This window comes from Solea solea, chromosome 8 (assembly GCF_958295425.1).
Source record: "Solea solea chromosome 8, fSolSol10.1, whole genome shotgun sequence".
NCBI lineage: Eukaryota > Metazoa > Chordata > Actinopteri > Pleuronectiformes > Soleidae > Solea > Solea solea.
The window spans coordinates 10339177-10360312 of record NC_081141.1 but is presented as its reverse complement, the minus strand read 5'-3'; the positions used below and the strand labels follow the sequence as shown (position 1 = coordinate 10360312).

The window sequence follows — 21136 nt, the reverse complement described above, 5'->3', positions numbered from 1 at the left end:
TTAGTATTTGCACCTTTGCATTTGTAGCCTGTTGTAGGAAAAAGTGGGACGTGTTTTTCTTCCCATTAGCCATGCACTGTACACTGGTGAGGAGGGCTTGCTCTCTTGGCACATATCACAGCTGTGTATGAATGTCACCATTTATTTTTTTTAATGTTAATATTTGCTTTTCAGACACAGATCATACAGTCATACAGATCCTCTCATTCACACTGAGCAGTGCAGCAACAGGAGCTTTAAGGCATTCCACATATATTCCCCCACCCTGATCTGTGATTTGTACATTTTCTGGACACTATTCACGTGTCCAATGCTTTTGAGAACTTAATGTTTTGCAACATTGCTGAATATTGAGCTTTTATTGCTCTCAGGTCTGACAAGTGCTGTCAGACAAATATATCGTCCATCTAAACTGACTCATTTCATCTCAAAATACACATCCCGTCCCCAGCAGGGGGTGCTGTGCCAATCTCAGCTGACATAGGGCGATAGGCGGGGTACACCGCGGAGGGTTCACCAGTCCATCACAGGGCCACATAAAGACAAACAATCATTCACTCGCACACACACAAGTCTTTGGACTGTGGGAGGAAACCGGAGAACCCGGAGAAAACCCACACGTGGAGAACATGAACCTTGGTCTTGCTGCAAAGGCAAGAGTGTGAGATTTTATGTACAATTAAAATAAATCAACTCAACAGGTTCCGTGAATGTGGTGTAGTGAAATGTACAGGTAGGTGGAACACCTGCTAGGCATTGCTGCCAGTCACATCTCCTCCGGTGCCCACGGGTCAGCTGCAGGGTCATTAGCCAGGAACCACCATTCACCAACGTTTTGCTCCTTTAATCCTGGAATGTCTCCTGGTGGCAGAGCAGTGACGTCTCCCTGTCACCCCCTGCAGCAGATGGGTGTAGGACAAAACTGGGCTTGACTAGCAGCTATCCTAAACTCCTGGCTGTGAGGATACAGTATATATACAGTATAGGGAGGCATCAACCGACTTGCGACTTGTGTGTCGAACAAGAAGCAACAGAAGTGTATATGGTAGCTCGATCTTACCTAGATTCTAATCCTCTCTCCACAAACGACCAAAATTTGACATAACTAGTCTGTTTATTCAGTGGCGCACACACACACACACAGAGCTCATGAGCTCATGTTGAGCCACTGCATCCTGGAATGACAAGGACGTGCATGAGTTTGTATGTGTTCAGAAGGTAGATGGATGTAGCGGCAGAGAAATCCATTAGTTAAATGACTTAGGCTCTGTGGGAATCTTATTATAAGGATGAGGGGATTGGAGGGAGGGACGGAAAGGGAGAGCAAGATAGAGAAACACTGGAGAATGAAAGGGAGAGACGTCAGCTCTTCTATTTGTATTCCTTGCATATCTAAGCGAAATCTGTGCGTGTGTTCTTGTATTTGCGACCTTGTGGAGACCAAAACCTGGTCCTAGTGAGGCAGAACCTAATTTCTGAACTGGTTAATTTAAAGGTTAAAACGATGGTTAGGCACTGACTGGTTATGGTTATAGGGATGATGTCTTGTTTAGGACGTCCAAATGAACTGAATTCAATGCAGCGTCCTAAGAATAGCTGCACAAACCTGTATGTGTGTGAGATGTCCTTGTCCCCAGGTTGTAATTAAATTGCTGTGTCAATGTCTGTAATCCAGAAGATATATCGGCACTTAGCTGATGAAGCCAGCCAGGCTTTATCGTAGGACATGAACCGACCCTGCACTTAGTCACACACGTGTGTGTTGTCTCTTTCGTGCACTTTCAGTTCTCATTGGTCTTAAAGTCCTTAACGTCACCCTCCACCCCGTTCTGTAGCTTATAGCTGTCACAGTCACTGATCACTGGGGAGACATATATATTGGATATTCTATTGATTTATTTATGTATGTAATGTGTGCGTCTTACTGTGAAATAAATCAATAATGACTATGGCATCATAAAATATATAAATCAGCAAATGTGATTGTGACTGCACGTGTATATCTGTGTCAGCTATGCTGACAAGAAAACAGGTCAGACACGTAACGTTTTGTGGAGGGTTGCCTTCAGCTGGAGATTTGAAACTTACTTTGTGCAATTCCAGAGCTGCTCATTACTCCCAATGTCTACTGCTGTGATCAAATGTGAGATTGGACATCCCCGTCTCTAAGCTTTCAGAAAAGGATCAATACAGTCTTACAGTTGGCCATTTTTCATTTCCTCATCATTTCTTCTTCTTGCCACTGCTTTACCTTCTCTCCTCACTGTATTTTCACACAGATTAATTATATACCTGTCGTGTTAATGCTAATTTTACTTTAATTTAAATGTTATGTTCCTGTTATCCCAAAGGTTTTTAGGACCTCACTTTCAGAACAGAATGTCTAGGACAAAACTGCACTTCTAGGACTGTGATTTTAAATGTTTATACCACCATAATAGTATATTGTCTTACTGTTTTTAAGGGTTTATTTCATCCAGAATGCTACTGTGTCCTCCCCAGGTCATGTATCTCCTGTTTCAACAATCACTTGAAACAGGAGATGAGTTTGGTGGAAATAAACTAATTATTTACCATATTGGTCTTTAAAAGAAGTGCATTTCACAAACATGTAATTATAGTTAAAAGCTTTGAAGAAAGTTTGAATGAAGTTTGATTGGATTCTTACTTTTTATCTAAAAGGGGTAGTCACACTTTGCAATGCAATTTAATATAATTGTGTTTCAATATCCAACAAATAAAGCTTAATTTTCATTACTCACTTTGATCACATTGCATCTTTTACTACAAAATGCAATCCTTAAAACAGCAAATTGCAGACACTGTGGGCAGTTAAAAGAAAAACAAGGAAATGAATTCCTGCTAAATACACACACCTGCATGGTGCATTTCACATCCTGCTACTGGCTACATCCTTTTCTTTTATGATAGTTTTATGAGAACGAACGATAAACACATTGTAAAGTAAAAACTTCACAGAGCAAACAACCCTTTAAACTGCAGTGAAATTCATTTTCAGATCATTTACGTTGTCAGATGTGATCAGTGTTTTTGTAAGTTTACCACAGAAAAGCTTCACACGGATTAAATGTCTTCCCCAGGCCATGAAAACAGTGGTTGTCTTGTAAGGATTACTTAGAGCTAATTTTCTCAGCTATTTTCTAAGTGGTTATCCACAGATCACAGGCTACTTTCTAAGTCCTGCTCAGTTCACACAACTGAAACCTGGATTCTACTCCCATTATTTAGGACTATAGAACATGATTTGTTTCATGAATAGAATTATTTGATTAAATTAATCACCAACTATTGTAAAAATCTATCCTTTTTTTTTTTATAAATAAAACGAGATAACTAGGTACTTGAAATAAAGCATGCTAATCAATGCTAATTCATTCTAGAAGACCTTTTTCTTGTGATCTGCACATTTAAGGTCTCCTAGAATGTATTAACATTCAGTTATGTTAAAAAAACCCAACAACTTTATTTTGAGTTCTCAAAAGTACTTTGGCCTTGATCCCAAATTAAAAAGAATCTTTTATTTTCAGATAATCGTTATCATTAAAGTTGTTAATTTCATGATTATTCAAAGAATATTATTTTCCCTCCTCTCCTGTGTCCTCTCTAGGCTACCTACCCAATGGTATTCATGCAGTGGAGGCCATGTTAGCTGCAGCCAGCATCGGAGCCATTTGGAGCTCCACGTCTGTGGACTTCGGAGTCAATGTAAGGATGGCGCTGTTTGTGCTGTTTGTCGATTGTGTTTCTTGGATACTGTATGTGTTTGAATGTTAGATGTCCCAGCACTTACATGGGTTCCTACTAGGGCTGTCAAAGTTAACGCCGAGATTACCGCGAGATTGTTTACCTTTGGTGTGCGCTGACCGCCGACGTGAAAGAGTCACTTGCCTGCAGTCAGATAGGAGAGCCAGCGATAGTAGCTTAAGATGGAGAGAGGTGAGGGATTGTTGAGTGGTAGGTTTCATTTTAAGAAGCTGAGCCTTCCTGGGTGTCATGGCACATTTTATTGACAATGACTGGAAGTTACGATCCTTTGCGTTGACTGTCAAAAAAGAGTTTTGACTAATTGCTGAGACCTGCGCAGAGGAAGTAATTGGCAAACTAACCACTCAAAGCACTGATGGTGCACGTAATATGCCGGCAGCTTCCATTTTTGGCACCTATCCTACATGGCTGACTTTCGTTCTCCTCTCATACAGGATGGCAGTCATCCATGCAGAGCCTTTATTTTAAGATTACCTGGTTGTATGAATTACTTTTAATTTTTTTTTATCTATTGACAGCCCTAGTTCCTACATGTTCTGGAAAACAAGCATGTTCCAGTCTTGCCTCTCAGAGCTGATAAAACTGTCCATCTGAATGACTTACACAGCCTAGAGAAATAGGTCCCTACTTTAGATACACAAAGTAGTAACAAAATACTGTGTGTGTGTGTGTGTGTGTGTGTGTGAGAGAGTTTATATGACTTTATCCTGCAGCAGGTCCTTTGTCAATGCTCCTTTTTTTAATCTTTATACTCTATTTTTATGTCTCTGTGGTTTTCTGGTATTCTACTGCCTCCTCTGGCATATCAGAAAACTACATTGAGTATGTTGATAAAAATCCCATCCTCTGCTAATTAGTTTCATGTTTTTATTTGGAATATCCCTGTTTGTTTTTTCATATAGAGGCAGACTTGTAATTGTTTGTTCTTACGTTTCATCAGTTTTCCTGTTCTCTCTCTTTTTCTGTTTCAGGGTGTCCTTGACAGATTTTCTCAAATCCAGCCAAAACTCATCTTCTCTGTCGCCGCCGTGGTGTACAATGGCAAAACACATGACCACATGGAAAAGCTTATCAGTGTTGTCAAAGGTTACTACATTTACTTACTAAATAACATGTCATGTTTATTTTGACATTATTTAGAGCTGATTTTATTCACTTTATTTCAAGTGACGTGACCTGGGTTTACTAGTACCAGGATATTTAATAAAACAAGACCAGACAATTTTATAAAGTAGCTCTACTGGGATTGAATGCAGGAGGGGATAGATGAACAGTATATAGAAAGATGTCCTAATATGCTACCACATGAATAACCACAGCACTATTACTCTTTTCTAAAAGCAGTGTATTGTGAGTTCTTGGAAATAAAATGTATATAATGTTACCAAAGTTGTGAAGAGAACACAGAAACACCAACTTATCTTTTGTCATAGGTCTGCCCGACTTGCAGAAAGTTGTTGTTATTCCCTACGCTCGCTCCAAACACGGGACAGACCTCTCCAAGATCCCTAACAGGTGTGTGTGTGGCTGCACAGAGGAGTTGCAACTGAGACTTGCATGTGTTTATATGACAGCCAACAATTCCGAGGTACATCACATTCAATCTTTTTTTTTCATTACTCTGCAGTGCATTTCTAGATGATTTTTTGGCGTCCGGGTTTGGAGACAGTGAGCAGTTTCCTCAGCTGGAGTTTGAGCAGCTTCCATTTAGTCATCCTCTATTCATCATGTACTCGTCTGGAACCACAGGAGCTCCAAAATGTATGGTCCATTCTGCTGGGGTAAGAAACATACTGGCTGTCAGTAGCTTATAAAAATACGTAAAACATACAGTGTTATGTAGAAAGCATTTTTCTTGTTCTTTCTGTGCTTCTGTGGCTTACCAATCATAGCTGTAGGTAGTTACAGATACACAGCAGCGGCATTGAGGCAATTGGCTGTTTAGCGTCTCCCTGTTGGCGTAGCATCACAGAATCACTCTGCCTGTGTCATTTTAGACTGACTGCACATGCTGATGCTGCTGCAACATGAGTGAAATAGAGCCGAGGAGGTTGATACACAGTGAATTTAACATTTTACATAACAATACTGGGCTTGAACAATTTTTTGTTAACTATCACATACTTGCATCCTCTGTCTGCCACATTAGAGCTATGTCTCTCCTGATGCTACTCCCTTGGCAGTTAAACCAAATTAAATGAATATTCTGGCAAACCTTCATGTATTAGAACAGTGAAAGTGTGGGATGTGGCCCCCTAGTGGGGTGAAATGGTAGCGCAAGTGGGCCGTGAAGGGGCATATTAAATATTTTTGTACGTGACCTTGAGTGTCCTGAAAGGCTCCTAAAAATAAAATATATTATTATTCTTAAATAAATATAAATAAATAAATAAGTTTGTAATTTGTAATTAGTTTTATAATACATTTTTATATCGCTGTAAAATATGTACGATAGATTTTAAGAAATATTTAACAAAGTCATGGTCTATATGATCTATCTCAAATAGATCCTAGAATAAACAGCTCAATTTGTTCCAGTAAACAGTCTATTTATTGCCAAAGCATTTTACAGTAATATAGTTCAAGTGGAAAAAAATCTAAATGTGTTGCACTGCAAAAGCCTGGAGCCCTGTGACTCATTTTGAGATGGTACCTGGTTCACACTTCATACCATTTGGTGGCAGTAAAGCAGCAGTCTGCTACCAGTTCAAGCAAGGGTCTGCAATTCTGTGTAATCTAGCAGCAGTCGTGTGATACAATTTGTAAAAATGCAACCCAAATTCCACCCACTTATTACCAGAGACAAACTGTGTCTCTTGTAATGTTGGAAGTCTTCATCTGTAGTGGAACTGGAAATGTTCTCTCTGCACTTTCTCTCCCATTAATCAGTGATGTGCTAACTTGCCTAAATATTCCAATGGATTCTGAATTAAATCATTGGTTTGACTGGTTGTTTATCACAGTATTGCAATGACTGTAGGTACTGGCTTTTTTTCATTGTTGATATTCTATTAGAATGTAAAGAGAATTTCAACAAATGAGGTAAAAGGTTTTCAGAAATATAGATGTTAGGTCTATGCTGAATGTTATGCAGCACACATTGGGGTAATTACCATTTTTCTGATAGAATCTAAATGCTTTGCTTGCTTTTCATAAATTTACTTTAGAATTTACTATATTTCGCATTTAGGGGTTTTAAGAAATGCATTTACATTTAAGCATTTTGCAGATGTAAATGCATCTTGCTGTTGCTTTAGATCAGTGATTCCTGAGGGAGTCAGTTCAGTGATGTCAGTGGTTTCAGCTTTTGGACCAGTCACTTTGAACTGGTTCTCCGTTGCCCATATTCACCAGCACCATATTGGTGGAAAAGTCAAGTGAATGAGGAAGGGCTCACATCTGAGTGATAATTATTGTCTTTAATATTGTTTTTTTTTGAGTACGCAAAAAAATTTATCAGAATTGAGGCCATGTTGTTGTAGTATTTTCACTTTTTGGCAATTTTGCTTGTTTACTTCCATGTACCTTGTCCATTTAGTTTGGTCCTTTCTAAACTCTCTCGACGTCTGATGTAAATTACTCTGACATGTTAAAAGCTTCTCTTTCATGGAAGAGGGAAGGTTGTTGTCTCCCCTCAATTTATCTGCAATAGTTAAATTGTAGAAGAGAAGAGGGTGGAATCCTTTTGATCATAAACAAGCTAAATGTCCTTTCTATGAACTCTTAAATGGCTTTGAGAGCAGACAGGCCTACTACACCAGAATGGCACATCTTATTAAAATCATTTTTTCAAACTAACACTCTTATGGAGCCATTTTGAAGAAGAATATGAGAAAAGAAGACTTAAAAAGTGGCTCTGGAACCTTCAGTTACATCACATGTTCTTCATCAGTAGACAGATTTGCTTCATGGGCAAAATATCAGTATTTGGGCCCCATTGAGATCTGGTACTAAAGCCTCCCCGTATCATAGTCCTTAAAGAAAACCAACTTATTTTCCTTTAGGTTTAAAGTTCTTTGCTGTTTATAAACAGCTGTTAAAGACCAAAACAGTCTCCCCACAAGTTTCATGTTCAGTAGAGATGTGATTCTTGAAGAAATGAATGCAACCACAAAAACATCAAGATTAACTTATGGTAAAAAATGGTAATGTGGAGCCTTCTAATAAAGTTATGAGTTAAGAGTTAGCAGAGCTTATTTAAACGAATAATTGGCACATTGCTTTAAATTAGCCAAAAACAGGGTGAGAGGCATTGTTAGAAATGATATTGGATGTATTGTGACTCTAGGCTTAACGGTGACAGAAAACCCAATAACACTCACTAACATGTGACATTTATCTGCAGTGTGAATGGATACAATTCACATTCACTCCCAGGTCACAAGACTCTGTAATAATAACAGCTTGTTATTGTAATAGTTTAACAGTATTTTTGTTAGAATGCACCATTCATTGAGCAATCTAAAAATCATTAAGATAGAAGGTCCTGAAATGTAAAATATAAAAGTGACAGTGTCACTGGTCTTCATGGTTTTTTCCTTCAGTTGTTGTGGTTCTGCTCTGCCACGTAGGAAAACCACACAATAACATACAAACCAGGTTTAACCAGTTTTACCTGTGTTCAAAAACATTATGTACCCCACTTAATTTTGGTGTGAAAGAGCTATAGTGGTCTTGAGGTTATTTACGATATGATTCTTTATGGCTGCTACTTCAGATGTTCAAGTATCTCCTCTGATATGTTTAGTTGACAAAGCGATCTGAACTGAAGCAGGTGAAGCAATATTAGTAGCTGACCTCATCAGATTATATCACGGCTCAGATCCTCTTAACCAGGTTGTTGAGATCATCTGTCCGTTCGACGTGTGTTTCTGTTACACATTCTGTCACAAGATGGCAGCAGACCTCCATCCTCCCCACGTCTTTGGCGTCAAAGGAGAGTATGAATGGCATGTTTTTTCTTGTTGTATGTCACATCTCGGTGAGGTGGAGTGTGAGATGAATGTGTGATTTTAAGAGAACCACTGCACTTTGAAGAGAGAAACACTCACTGGGTTAACAGGTTAACACACACAAACACTTGCATCCACACGTTTTCACAAAGCAGCCTCTTTCCCTGCTGACACCTTGATTCTTCTCTGTTTTTTTCTCATACCCCCCCACCCTTCCTTCAGATTAATTTTCTGTCCCTAACTTGCAAGCATTTTCTTCCTCTTTCTTCTTTGTTCCAGGCTTGTTTTAGACTCATTCCGCGGCTTTCTCTACCTTTCTAACCAAGCATCCTTTTCTTTCCTTTTTGTAATCCTTTTCTCTGTGCCACGAATAATTGTACTCTATTGTGTTGGTGAAAAAAAAATGTGGAACAGTGATGCTGGCAGTCATCTCTGGCTCTGCCAATTAACTGCGGCACTGCTTTGCCACGGCTGTGTTAACACGCTGTCAGCAGCAAGATGGCACAAACCAAAGGACGGGCACGGCAGCTGCGTACTGCCAAAGGTTACGTGTACACAAAAGACGCAGAAATATACGGACCAGTGGTTTATGTGAACAGCAGAGTACACACTGGCTCAAAAAATAAACAGTCACACTCAAACAGTTCAATACTCTACACCACCAATAAAATCCTTCACCACTATGTTGAGTTAGTGACTATGAAGGAACCCACAAATGCTGTTTTTTTGTTGGACAGAAATATTGTGTATGACGTGAGAAGCATTGATGATAATAATCATCATAATGTTGGTGGAATGCGTGCAAATATTTAAGAAAATAATAACAACGTAATGACAGAAGTGTTTGCATTGTTTATTCTGTCAAGTAAAGAATTTCATTCAGATAAATATAAAAGCCAATAGAGATTATTTTAATGGCTCTACTGAATATGTTTTGCTTGTCATGTTAAAAGAACAGCAGTTAAGACGCATCTGACTTTGGATCAGTAAAAGTTATGTCACATTAACATTCTCTCGCTCTCTTCCTTGTTTCAGGGGACACTCATCCAGCACTTGAAGGAACACATTCTCCATGGCAACATGACCAGCAGTGATGTCATCATTTACTACACAACGGTAGGTTAACAACCTTTCAGACTCAACCTTTGCCACTTTACTCTCTCTCTACTGTTTCATATCATCTGCTGTAGACACAGAGACAACACAAACTTAGACTCCAGTGTTATTCTGGCCAGTGTGACCTGTGTCCCATGCACTGCCCAGCTCAACTGTTCAGCCAGCTGTTCCTCCTTGTGTGCAGCAGTCAGTCTCTCTCAGGTCCAGCAAGCGACTGCATACAGGGAGAGCATGATTACAAAGCAGCCACAGCTCCGGACGCTACGTGACTCGGTCCCTATAACCGCCATGTTGGCAGCTTAAGATGGGGCAAATATGATAGGGACCGGTTCTGAGGTCATGACTAATATATGACAAAACTTGATGGACTTAATATATCTGATCCTTATATTGGCACGGCATGCTTTTCACGAGTTTGGAAACAGCCATAGAAGACATTATTCCAGATCTGCAGTATCCTGAGATCAACTTCCTGATTAATTTCTATTCATCTTACTCCAGAGAGTCACTGAATGTTTACTAGAACTTGGAGAGAAACAAATGGATGTAATTTGGCTTTGTGGCAATCGTTTAACTCAGCAACGGGCAGTGTAATGTAAGTAATTGCTGTGTTAACATTGCTGTGCAGACTTGTATGTCAGTTAGACTCAGTCCATCATTTACTGAAAGTTGTCTACAAAATCCATTTCTTGTGGGCTCCCACTGCTCCGTCGTCTTCTGCTCTCAGTGAGCTTGTTTCATAGCAGCGATTCACCTCTGCCATCGCTCTGAAGCTGTGGGTAAAATGTCCCCCCTGTCTCCTACTGTTTTGGCATCCTGAGGCATCTATCCACCATATTGATAATTTCACGTGGTGGTTAATCTGTTGTCATTCATAGTAAACGGTTCCCTGATGAATCATTTTGCAATAGTTGTTATCGGATCACCAGTAATCATCAATAATCAGTGCTCCATGTACGATCCTGTATTAGCCATGTACGCAATGTTAATGCGGTATAACCAATATTAGAGGAGGAGGAATTGTTGTATAAATTTCAGTGTTGATAGCAGAGACATTGACCATTGCGTTTGTCTGTGGTGTTTCACAGACAGGTTGGATGATGTGGAACTGGCTGGTGTCTGCTCTGGCAGTGGGAGCCTCAGTGGTTTTATATGATGGTTCACCACTAATGCCCACACCTGATGTGCTGTGGGACCTGACAGACCAGCTGGGGTGAGTTAGCCACAGATGCACAAATACACACACTCGCACAAAACACACACAGCAGTGGCTGACAAAAGAGGGTGATAATGGATTTCTCAGGCTTTTATTGCTTTCGGATGGATTTTTATTTCATATTCAAAACATTAAATGTGAGCATTGAAAACCCCTCCCACTACAGTCACCATCCCCACTATAAACAGCATGTTAACCCCAGTATTAATCCTCTTTTATTGTCTTCTGAAGACAGCAAGTGAAAAAAATCAAGGATACAACTATGTGGTGGGCGCAGCTAACAAGTTTAATTCAACAAATGAACAAAATGGCTAGCAGATATTTTCTCTCATTAGTTACTGGTCAGCGTAGGAAGTTTGCGATGGTGCCGCACCCAACCTGAATTATCTCCTCCACTCTGTTTTTGTCAAGTCTTTAAAAATCAGCTCACACCTTGGGCACAGTATGATAGGAAAAAAAATTATGTTGTGTTTTTTTTTTACCTTGAATCTTGGAACCGGTTATTAGCCAAGGTTTGGCACATTGCTTTTAAATAAATTTCAGACCAATTCATTCCAAACATTTCCAGAGAAAGAAAGAAGACTTATGTTGATAATAAGTCTGAAATAAAATATAGTGAATAATTGCCAAAAAAATCTGATGCATCAGTAGTTAGAGTAGCACTATGATGTGGCAGTTTAATCAGTAGTTTCACATTTAAAAATTTAAATTCAACCCTTATGTCACATTAAAGTCAGGAAGGCCTGCAAATACAGTTTATTTATTCATCTAATTAATATCAATGACTTAATGTGGAGAAGCTAAATAGCAGCTATTTTTTTCAGGATGGACCGTAAAAAGATTCACTTATTCAATTAGTTAATTCTAGTGGAAGAGTAACTACATACCACTTTTTAAAGGAAACTATAAGAAGTATGCGTTTTGTGGAGGTTAGCTGGAAAACACAGGATCTTACGCAAGTGTTTACTACAATAACAAATAAAAACAGCTTGCCAGTTCTTTGGCAACGTATTTTTACCAAGAGCACAACAAAAACAGAGTGAATTGACACTCATCTAAAGTCTGAAGAACAGGTGAGGTAGAAACAAACACTGTACAAAACGTTATGTGATATAATTTGGACTTTCCCTTGTTTAAAGCAGCAAAAGGTTGTGCCAGTGATATAATTATCACACTATAACAGCAGTTCAGTATATGTTATTGATATGTTTATGCAATGTAAACACAATTTTTTGGTGTATATTGCTTTTAAATTTTTATAAAAAAAGAATTTTACCATTAAGAAAAAAAAAACATAATTAACCTTTTTCCTCATCAAGAGCAAAAATCAGTATTCAATTATCACGACTTACATCAACTGAACATTTTAAATGATAGCTTTGTATTTCCCACTCTATACTATTTTAAAAATAGTAAGGAAATTGTGTCATGCAATACATCTCACACATATTATTCTGGAAAGCAGTGAAGGAAATCCTGGAGGAATTGTTTCACCCCTTCACCCTTAAATACTGCACCTCATGTTCTCTTTAGCAGCCTCAACACAACCTCCAGCAGTTGGAAATTTTGTCATACGAGACAGCTTGTGACTGTAAGTGTGTGCTGCCGAGTACACTCAGTCAACCTTTGGTTAAACTGCTTTAAAAAAAAAAGTGCAGTGTGGTCAGCAAAAGTAAGATGCTTAAAGACAGTTATACCCCAGACACATATTCAGTGCAGCCGAGATGGCATATTGCCTTCAGCAAGGAAGGGAGTAATGGGGAGTAAAAATTGACACAGATGGGGGAGTAGTGAAAGCAAAAGAGCAAAAGTGCCAACAAAAAGTACTTATACTGCAGAAACTCTGAACAGGATTTGTAGGATCCCAAAGCTAATGAGCTCCTTTCACAATTTTAGTAGACATAACATGATCAAATTTATTAGTATCTTCACATAATGATTGTTTCTTTGGAAAAAATAACTAGCAGAGTAGGAATTCCACCAGTTTCTGAGGCTTTATGGTTGGTTAATATCAACAGAATTGTGTGGTTTGTAGTCAGTTTTAGGTTATATGAATCTTTTTATCTCTCCACCACGTTTCTTGTTTACACTTCAAAATTGTAAATGGGAAATGGAGTGAACAAGGTTCGAATACTGTTTGCCTAATTACCCACATAGAGGGATTCAGCAGAGTGCTGCCAGCATGACAGAAAGACACATGGACTCCTTTTAAAGTATAAGAAGATTTTTTTTGAACCAATTAAGTGCTGATGTTGCCACCTCAGACACATCACACATCCCACATCCTTGCCGTACGTAGAAAAACCCCTCAGGGAGAGGCTGGCAGAAAAGTTTTTGCAACCTCATCTTCTGTATTAAGTTTGGACATTTTTAAATGGGTCAAAATGTGTCAGTCGTAGGGCCTTACTCTACACCAGGCACAAAGCGTCTTTGCCGGTTTGAGAGTGACACAGTTGTCATTTACCCATTCAGCACACATGCTGTTTAAATAGCAACTGCCCATCTAAGCAGCCGTGGAGCTGTTGGTCTTAAAATGCATCGTGGGTACATGGTTATCCTGAGGCAGAAGAAGGCGACTGCATGATTGACCTACCAAAGCCAGGTTTGTATTTGGTTCAGTATTTTACTCTCGCCCATTGTCAACTGGGATTGGCAACAGCTGATGTCTTTCGATTGCTGTGGGATTGTGAATCATTTCTTAAGTTCCACATCTTGTTGAATAAGTGACATTAACTGTTTAAAAACCTGTTAACCCCTCTTTTTGTATTAGTTTCCTTCACGTATCTGTGAATGGAGTGAGTTTGTCGTGGGAACCCTCAAAGCTATCGATTACAAAATGACAGATCAGTTCCACGTATACACTCCTGATCAAAATTTTAAGACCAGTTGAAAAATTTTAACTGGTCTTAAAATTTTACACTGTTGGATCTTAGGAAGGTTCTAAGTAGTGCTTCAAAATGCAAAAAGAAGAAATGGGATTGAGACAAAAAAAGAGTAAGCAATTTTTGGCAAACAACCATTAAACTGAAATAGGCTGTTCATCAGCTGATCAAAAGTTTAAGACCACAGCCTTTAAAAGCCTAAATCTTCGCAAAAATGTGGATTCAGTCAGATTGTTGAGCTGCATCAGCAATGGCATGCTGCGAGAGGCCTTGCTGATGTAGAGGTTGGACGCAGTAAGACAGTCATTTCAAATTTCTTAAAAGATCCTGTGGGTTATGGAACAAAAAAGTCAAGTGTTTATTATGCCAACCATATTTAATTATTTTGTGCTGCAGCCATACAACTATATCAACTGTTACTTGGTTACTTCTGTGGTACTGGATAGGCTCCTGTTTAAGGTTGTCAGGCAAAAGGAAGCATTTTTCTCATTCTTTGTAGAAGTAAAACGTTATTGTGGCACTTTGCATCCACATTCCTATGTTATTTGCCGCAGATGACGAAAACATTCCTGTCCAGTTCAAGCCCTTTGCTTATATTAGTTGTTATGGCAACCCCTGGCTGCCTGTTTTTCTAGAAGCCATGTCATCTTTCATAGTTTTTGTCCTGCCTGTTCATAAAGATACCTAGCTACTGACTGGAAATTCTAAATGCGGAAATAAGGCCTGTTACTCGTTTATGTTTGGTAATTCAACAGCTTTCTGTGTTTCACAACGTATTAAGAATTTGTTTGAGTGAGACTATCAAAAAGCAAATAAAAATGTAATGAATAGCTAAAATGAAGCAGGTTACTAATTCTTTTATATTGTGCAGGAAAGTGAACTTCCACAATATTGGTCAGAATGGATTGAATATGTAAATTCACATGATAAATACATAAAGTTTTACAATATGGCAATACAATAACATCAAGTATCAGTATCAATATCAATATGAAATAACATATAGACAGACCATGAGGTTCATTTGTTGGCTCACCTGTTGTGACATATACTAATCTCTAAATGCTTGCACAGCTTTCTTTATCTGCACCGTGTAGAAAAATTAGATTTACTTGAGACTCTGTACCAAGGTCATAAATTCAGCAGTATTCCTTAGTGAAGCCAGTAAAAGGTTACAGCATTTATAGTCATGACAGGTTCCATGTACGTATGAGACTCCAGAGGCTTCTCTAATTCTCTGAGGATAATGTTGTCGTCTCCAACATCTTTTGTCCATTATGTGATGGGCTGATATGACGGAAAGGATTTGTACCATCTGTACGGAACCTTGTCTTTTACTAATGCTCTGTTATCCTCTTAGGAGGGGAAACGACACATACACTTTTGCAGGTTAAATCGCCCCAGCGAGCTTACAGTTTCAGATATGTATACATGAAATAATGTAAATACTAATAAATACTTAACAAAGCATCTTTATTCATGAAGTTATGCACATGTAGGTACAATATCCTTAATGCACATTTTACTCACTCACTCATCTTGTACTACTATATCCTCATGAGGGTCACAGGGGCACTGGTGCCAATCTCAGCTGAAAGGCAGTGTACTCCTCAGACAGGTCGCCAGTCCTGCACATTTTACTGCATTGCAAAATGAATATTACCACATCTATGTTGGCCTATGTCTTTTCACTTGTCTGTCAATGGGTTAGCAAAGAAGGAATACCAAACAAAGTAGAGCTGCAAAAATAAATGAAAATTTAACACTTATCCTGTGAGAATAGTTGCGGGAACTGGAGCCAATTTCAGGTGACATTAGTCACCAGTTGATCACAGGACCAACACAAACGAACAACCATTCACACTCAGTCATTTTCTGTGGACACTCACCGAAACCTTAACTGGAGGCTGGAACAATAAAAAAATCAGCATTATCTTCTTGTCCTCCTCTACTGTACGTATATGGCAATTACATGAAGGCATGAAATTAGTGTTAGCTAATGAGAAATGATGTAGCACCACACAAGATGGAAAGAGTCACACTATCTGACAGTTGTTTCAAGATTTGTCTGCTTGAGAGGAGAGCAATAACAATTCTTCCCGGAGAATATGGGCCGACAAGTGGGACTTTAGTTGCTACATCCCAGCATGCATAAAGACATTTTAATGCAATAACTGCTTGGAGACGCTCCTGTATCTGATTGGCATTGAGTGTCTCTTATTGACTTCACAGCCTCCACTAACATGTCTCCCTTCAAGTGGATAACAATGGTGCATTTTGACATGCAGGCTCACGCTCTCTCAAACACTGGCTTTCAGCTTCTCCTCCTCCCTCCAGCCTATAAAACGTATTAGCAGCCACACCTGGCCACCTGCCTCCAATCAGAACACAGTGACCATTTCCATGGCAGCTAGCAGCCAACAAATGCAGATGCACGGATGGGAGGTTAGACTTGATGGCTAAAATGAAGAGTGACTGAGTGAGTGTGCAGATGAGTTTATACATTTTGTCTGCAGTATCAGACGCCTCTTTGCGAATGATATAGACCATATCTGCCCCAGTACAAAATATTGGCATCATCCACACACCCTTATTACTTCAATAAAGGTGTGTAAACATAATAGTCATTTTATTTAGTAGCTAATTTTCCCCCCTATATTTTCTATCTATATTTGGTACATTTTTGGATTTTTTGTGATAATTGTTTTCAGGAAAATATTTCACAGTAAGAATCCATATATAAACGACAATAAAAAGAAACAACTTCTGCAGGACTGTGCCAACATTGTTCTCTCACAATCCTCTCTTTTACCCCTAATTGAGAAAATATCGTCCTGATGGTTACTCATACAATAATTGATTCACTACTCTATGACTCCTCATGATGGCGCTTATCACAGAAATGATGAGTGCCAATGAGGGTAATATAAACAGATGTTAACTGGCTAGAAATGAAGTTGACTGTGGAATAATTGCAGACATCAATAAAAACGACTCTTCCTCCAAATCCTGCAAAGGCATATTGTATTCTTCAGATAGACAGATATCACAATATGTTGTTATATTATTTTCATGTAATACTATAATATTGACTATCACAGAATTGCTGTATCATGTTATCATTATCATACACATTGTATTGCATATCATACATCATATCATGAGTTACCCTGTGATTTTCTCCCCATTTTAGGCCATTTTTGGCAATATGGAGGACAGGTATAATTTAGATATTTGCATTGATGCCATAAAAAGTATCTTGATTTTTTTCAAATCACTTTTCATGTGATTCAAATAAAATCAGTTTTATTTATACATTTCATATTCCCTAATCACAGTTTGCGTGAGTCTCCTTCTGTACATGTAGTGTTATCTGTGGAAAAAAATGGAAGAAACACAGAGGACAGGCAGATGTGCAATAGAAGTTGTATGTACAGAGCAGATCAATATGAAAACATATTTTACATAATTATATCAGTAATTATGTTATATTGCATTACTGAAATCGTAGTATTACAGTTATACATATATTAATGAAATGGTACTAAGTATGGAAATATGGTTATTCAATTTAGTCCATAAACAAGTTTTTTTTAATGATATAAATAAAAATGACAATAAATAGATATAAACTGACATTCTTTGACATATGTCAAGATTAGACACTTTATTGTGAGACCAGCAGCATGGGCAAGAAGTATGTGCATCATTCACTTTGTTCCATCATGTGAAATATTATTTCTTTGGACCTTTCACATAACCTAACCCCTTCATTCGCCCCATGAACAGCCTGTATTAGCACAGATCGATTTGAACCTCTAAAACAAATCACATCTTTCACCACAAACCAATTGCTGGTTATTGACCAATCAAGTTTCAGACAGTTGCTTTGTATTCCAGAAAGAGGATTCTTTTTTAGTTTTGATTGACTGGCATTGTTACCATAGTGATTGGCGGCACATTTATTGATCAAATGTCAACCAAAATAACTTGAAAAGACAGAGTGAGACGAACATGTCCATTCACAGAGGCTGGCTTTAAAAGGCCCTTTGTTTTAAAATTAAAACTGCAGGGGAAACACAAAAGTGACGTTTTGTCACGTCTCGCTGTCCGCATGTTGCCCAGCTGTTGTCAGCTGTCAGGGTGACTTCCACTCACAGAAGAAAGCACCTTCCAAAATCATTTCATGTCAGCGTTGTTGTGTGCACACATCTTGTCACAACATTCTCCTTTGAACTGTTTTCACTGTGGAACATTAACAAAGGAGACATTTTGTCCTCTCATGCTAGACTGGCCATTATTGTGGTTGACTCTTTTTTTTTTATTGTTGTTGATGTTTTTTCATTTGAAAATCATTTGCCCATCCGTTTTTTTCCCTTTATTTTTCCACGAAGAGTTCACTGAACTCAGTGTTTTAGCACCACTTTGCTTTACATGTAAACATTGAGTCATCTCCTGGGAATTTACTTGATCAATCTTAATACGGAATGCTGAATACTCTTCATTTATATATACTTTGCATTCAGTTAGCAGACACAGATTATTTGATCCAGATTATGCCTCTGGTTTTGTTGTCATGTGCAATGAAATATTTCTGTCTCTGTGCCACTACCTGATCAAGAATAAGGAAACAAGAACGAACAGGCGAAAGAAGAATTAAGAATACGTAACACTAAAAGTAAAGAATAAAATGATATACGGTACAGTGAGCGCACATCCTTTACAGACACCCTAGTTTGTGTGCTCACTGCGCCCACGTCACAGTGAAGAGCCTCCGCCAGAGACTAGCCTGCCAAATTAATCTCTTGGGTAAGGACCCTGTCCTCACCAGTGTCGCTCCTGGGAAACTCTATCCCTTTGTGGCTGAGCAGGACACTCCTGACTGTGAGGTTCGACAGTTGGTTTTCTAAATCTGCTAATTTAAGACCCCCTCCTGTTGGATTACGAGAAGTAAGCGGAGTCAGGACGTGAGGATTTTCTTGTTGTTGGACAGGGGTGATTCCTCTTTTTTGCCCCCCCCCCCAACAAATTCCCTGCTCCCCATGCCAGTCTGTAATGAAGGGTGCCTGCAAGGCAGCTCGGATATGGACCACATGTGTAAATGTGCTGAAGAGAGATCACATGGCCAGTTGTGGTGGAGGTTCCACAGTCAAACTATGAGGGGAAGAAATTGCCTCAGGCTAAACGGACTGCGAGACAGCTCTTTCCGGTGTTCCTGGAGCTCAGGAGAAAAAAAAAAAGCAAGTTTAAAAAAGCCATCCAACCTTACAGCCATGAAATATTTCATACAGTAGATCATATTGTAGGAAAATAATACCCTAGTTGAAGTCAATATGTTTGTACTTATGTTGTAAAAGCTTGACCCTACAGAGCCCCGGACATGAGTCATCCCTAATATATCAGGCGTGTTGCCGTGGTATGGGTGCGTAATGTTACCTCGGGGGGGGGGACCGGTGACCGGTGACCTACAAGGAAAACAACAAACTCTTTTCTTTTCTAAAGTGCTTAAGAATTAATAGAAATAAACAAATTGAGAAAAGATGTTTTCTTTAAATAGGTTCTTTGATCTTTCTTGTCTTTCTTGCATATGCTGAACGTATTTTTCGATGTGACAATTATTCCGATTGTGGGTAATCTTCATCACCGTCGTGATAAGGAGCAGGTGGTCAAAAACAGTTTAGAAAAGCGTCATGTTAACTAAACGACTTTTTCTAGATCTACCTAGAATTTATGCACTTATTGTATGTCGCTTTGGATAAAAGCATCTGCTAAATGACATGTAATGTAATGTAATGTAATTTCCAGTGACGGTAGAAGACGATCAGTCGGTCTGTCCACTGTTCTCATCTCAATATTTAAACAAATAACTGTCCAGATTGTCACAAAAGTTGCCAACAATAATTATACCACCCCAGATGATTCATAATGTTTGCTAATTGTGTTCTGTTGTTAAGCATTCTGCTGTCACAATTGCAGAACACAGTGCATGCATGTAGGAGGTTTTTTTTTTTTTCCAATGTTCATTGTTGAACGGCACTCCTGACGCAAATCCCAAAATAACGGACACCATGGACCTCCTCTTATGCTTATTTTAATGTTGTAAAGCAATGACTCACTGATCCTTCATATTATACATAAAAAAATTAATATCCGCCTTTTTGTTCTTGTCACTTTCTTTCTGTGTTTGTCTTCTCCAGCATCACTATCTTTGGTACTGGGGCCAAGTGGCTGTCTGTGCTGCAGGAAAGGAACCTGAAACCCTGTGAGTTTGGTCACAAACACCATCCTGTGCCCACCTTCGTGAGCAAGCACACAGACATTTAGAGACACACGTGGATGCACACAATGCACACAAATAATGAGCAGAAAGTGACAGAGGACCGAATACACACACACATTCACATGCACACACACACACACCGACAATAGAATGTGGAATGATAAAAGCAGATGGACATGATAATGATTATTAAAGTGACGCTGTTTGACTCTAAATGTCCTTTATGCCATTTACGGTGTGAATCAACAGTTTGCCCTGTGTTCTGGTGTTTGACACTGAATCAAATGGGTAAAAGTGTGTTAGGATGATTTGTGTGAGTCATGGATAGGCCCATCTAATTGCTTTTAGTGTCACAGCTCTCTAGAGAGGGAGCCAAATCTCTACACATAATGAGAGATGTGCCGGTGCTTATTAGCCTCCCTGCTAACCTCCATACAGTTCTCTCTGTGTAGTGCTTTGCTGTGCTCTTTTGTAAAGGTGCATTATGTAGAACAATAAAAAAACAACTCTGTTTTTTTTTTATTGTTAGCCCCCACTCAATACATCAAGCAGAGCTTGTTTTCATGGAATTCTGATGATATTTTAACATTAACACCTGCAAATGTTAATGGCAGTGCACATCTTCTGGTGGGTAAATGTCAGTTTTCTGTATGACAGACTTGTTACTATGAGGGTACTTTGGTGATTCAAGGTGTATTCCCTTAACTGTTTAACTGATTGTATATTGCCTCCAATCCCGATTCAGTCTTTGTACTGTTGAGTATACAGAGTCGATACAGAGTTCCGAGCTGACATTTTCTTAAGATAACAGAACTCCACTGTACACCTTTTTAAAATTGTTGTCACCTGTCAGCAGGTACTGCTCATAGAGAAGGCGGGGCTGTCACCAGCTCTGTGTGTGTGT

General features: G+C 38.9%; 1 protein-coding gene across 1 annotated transcript in view; it reads left to right on the top strand.

Moving 5' to 3' along the window:
• aacs (acetoacetyl-CoA synthetase) overlaps positions 1–21136 on the top strand; it is a 34296-nt gene that overhangs the window by 4880 nt on the left and 8280 nt on the right. The window contains exons 5-11 of the mRNA XM_058636376.1: positions 3629–3726; positions 4758–4872; positions 5220–5301; positions 5414–5567; positions 9774–9854; positions 10943–11067; positions 20150–20214. Coding sequence (XP_058492359.1) covers positions 3629–3726; positions 4758–4872; positions 5220–5301; positions 5414–5567; positions 9774–9854; positions 10943–11067; positions 20150–20214 — 720 coding nt within the window. The remainder of the gene's footprint in view (positions 1–3628; positions 3727–4757; positions 4873–5219; positions 5302–5413; positions 5568–9773; positions 9855–10942; positions 11068–20149; positions 20215–21136) is intronic.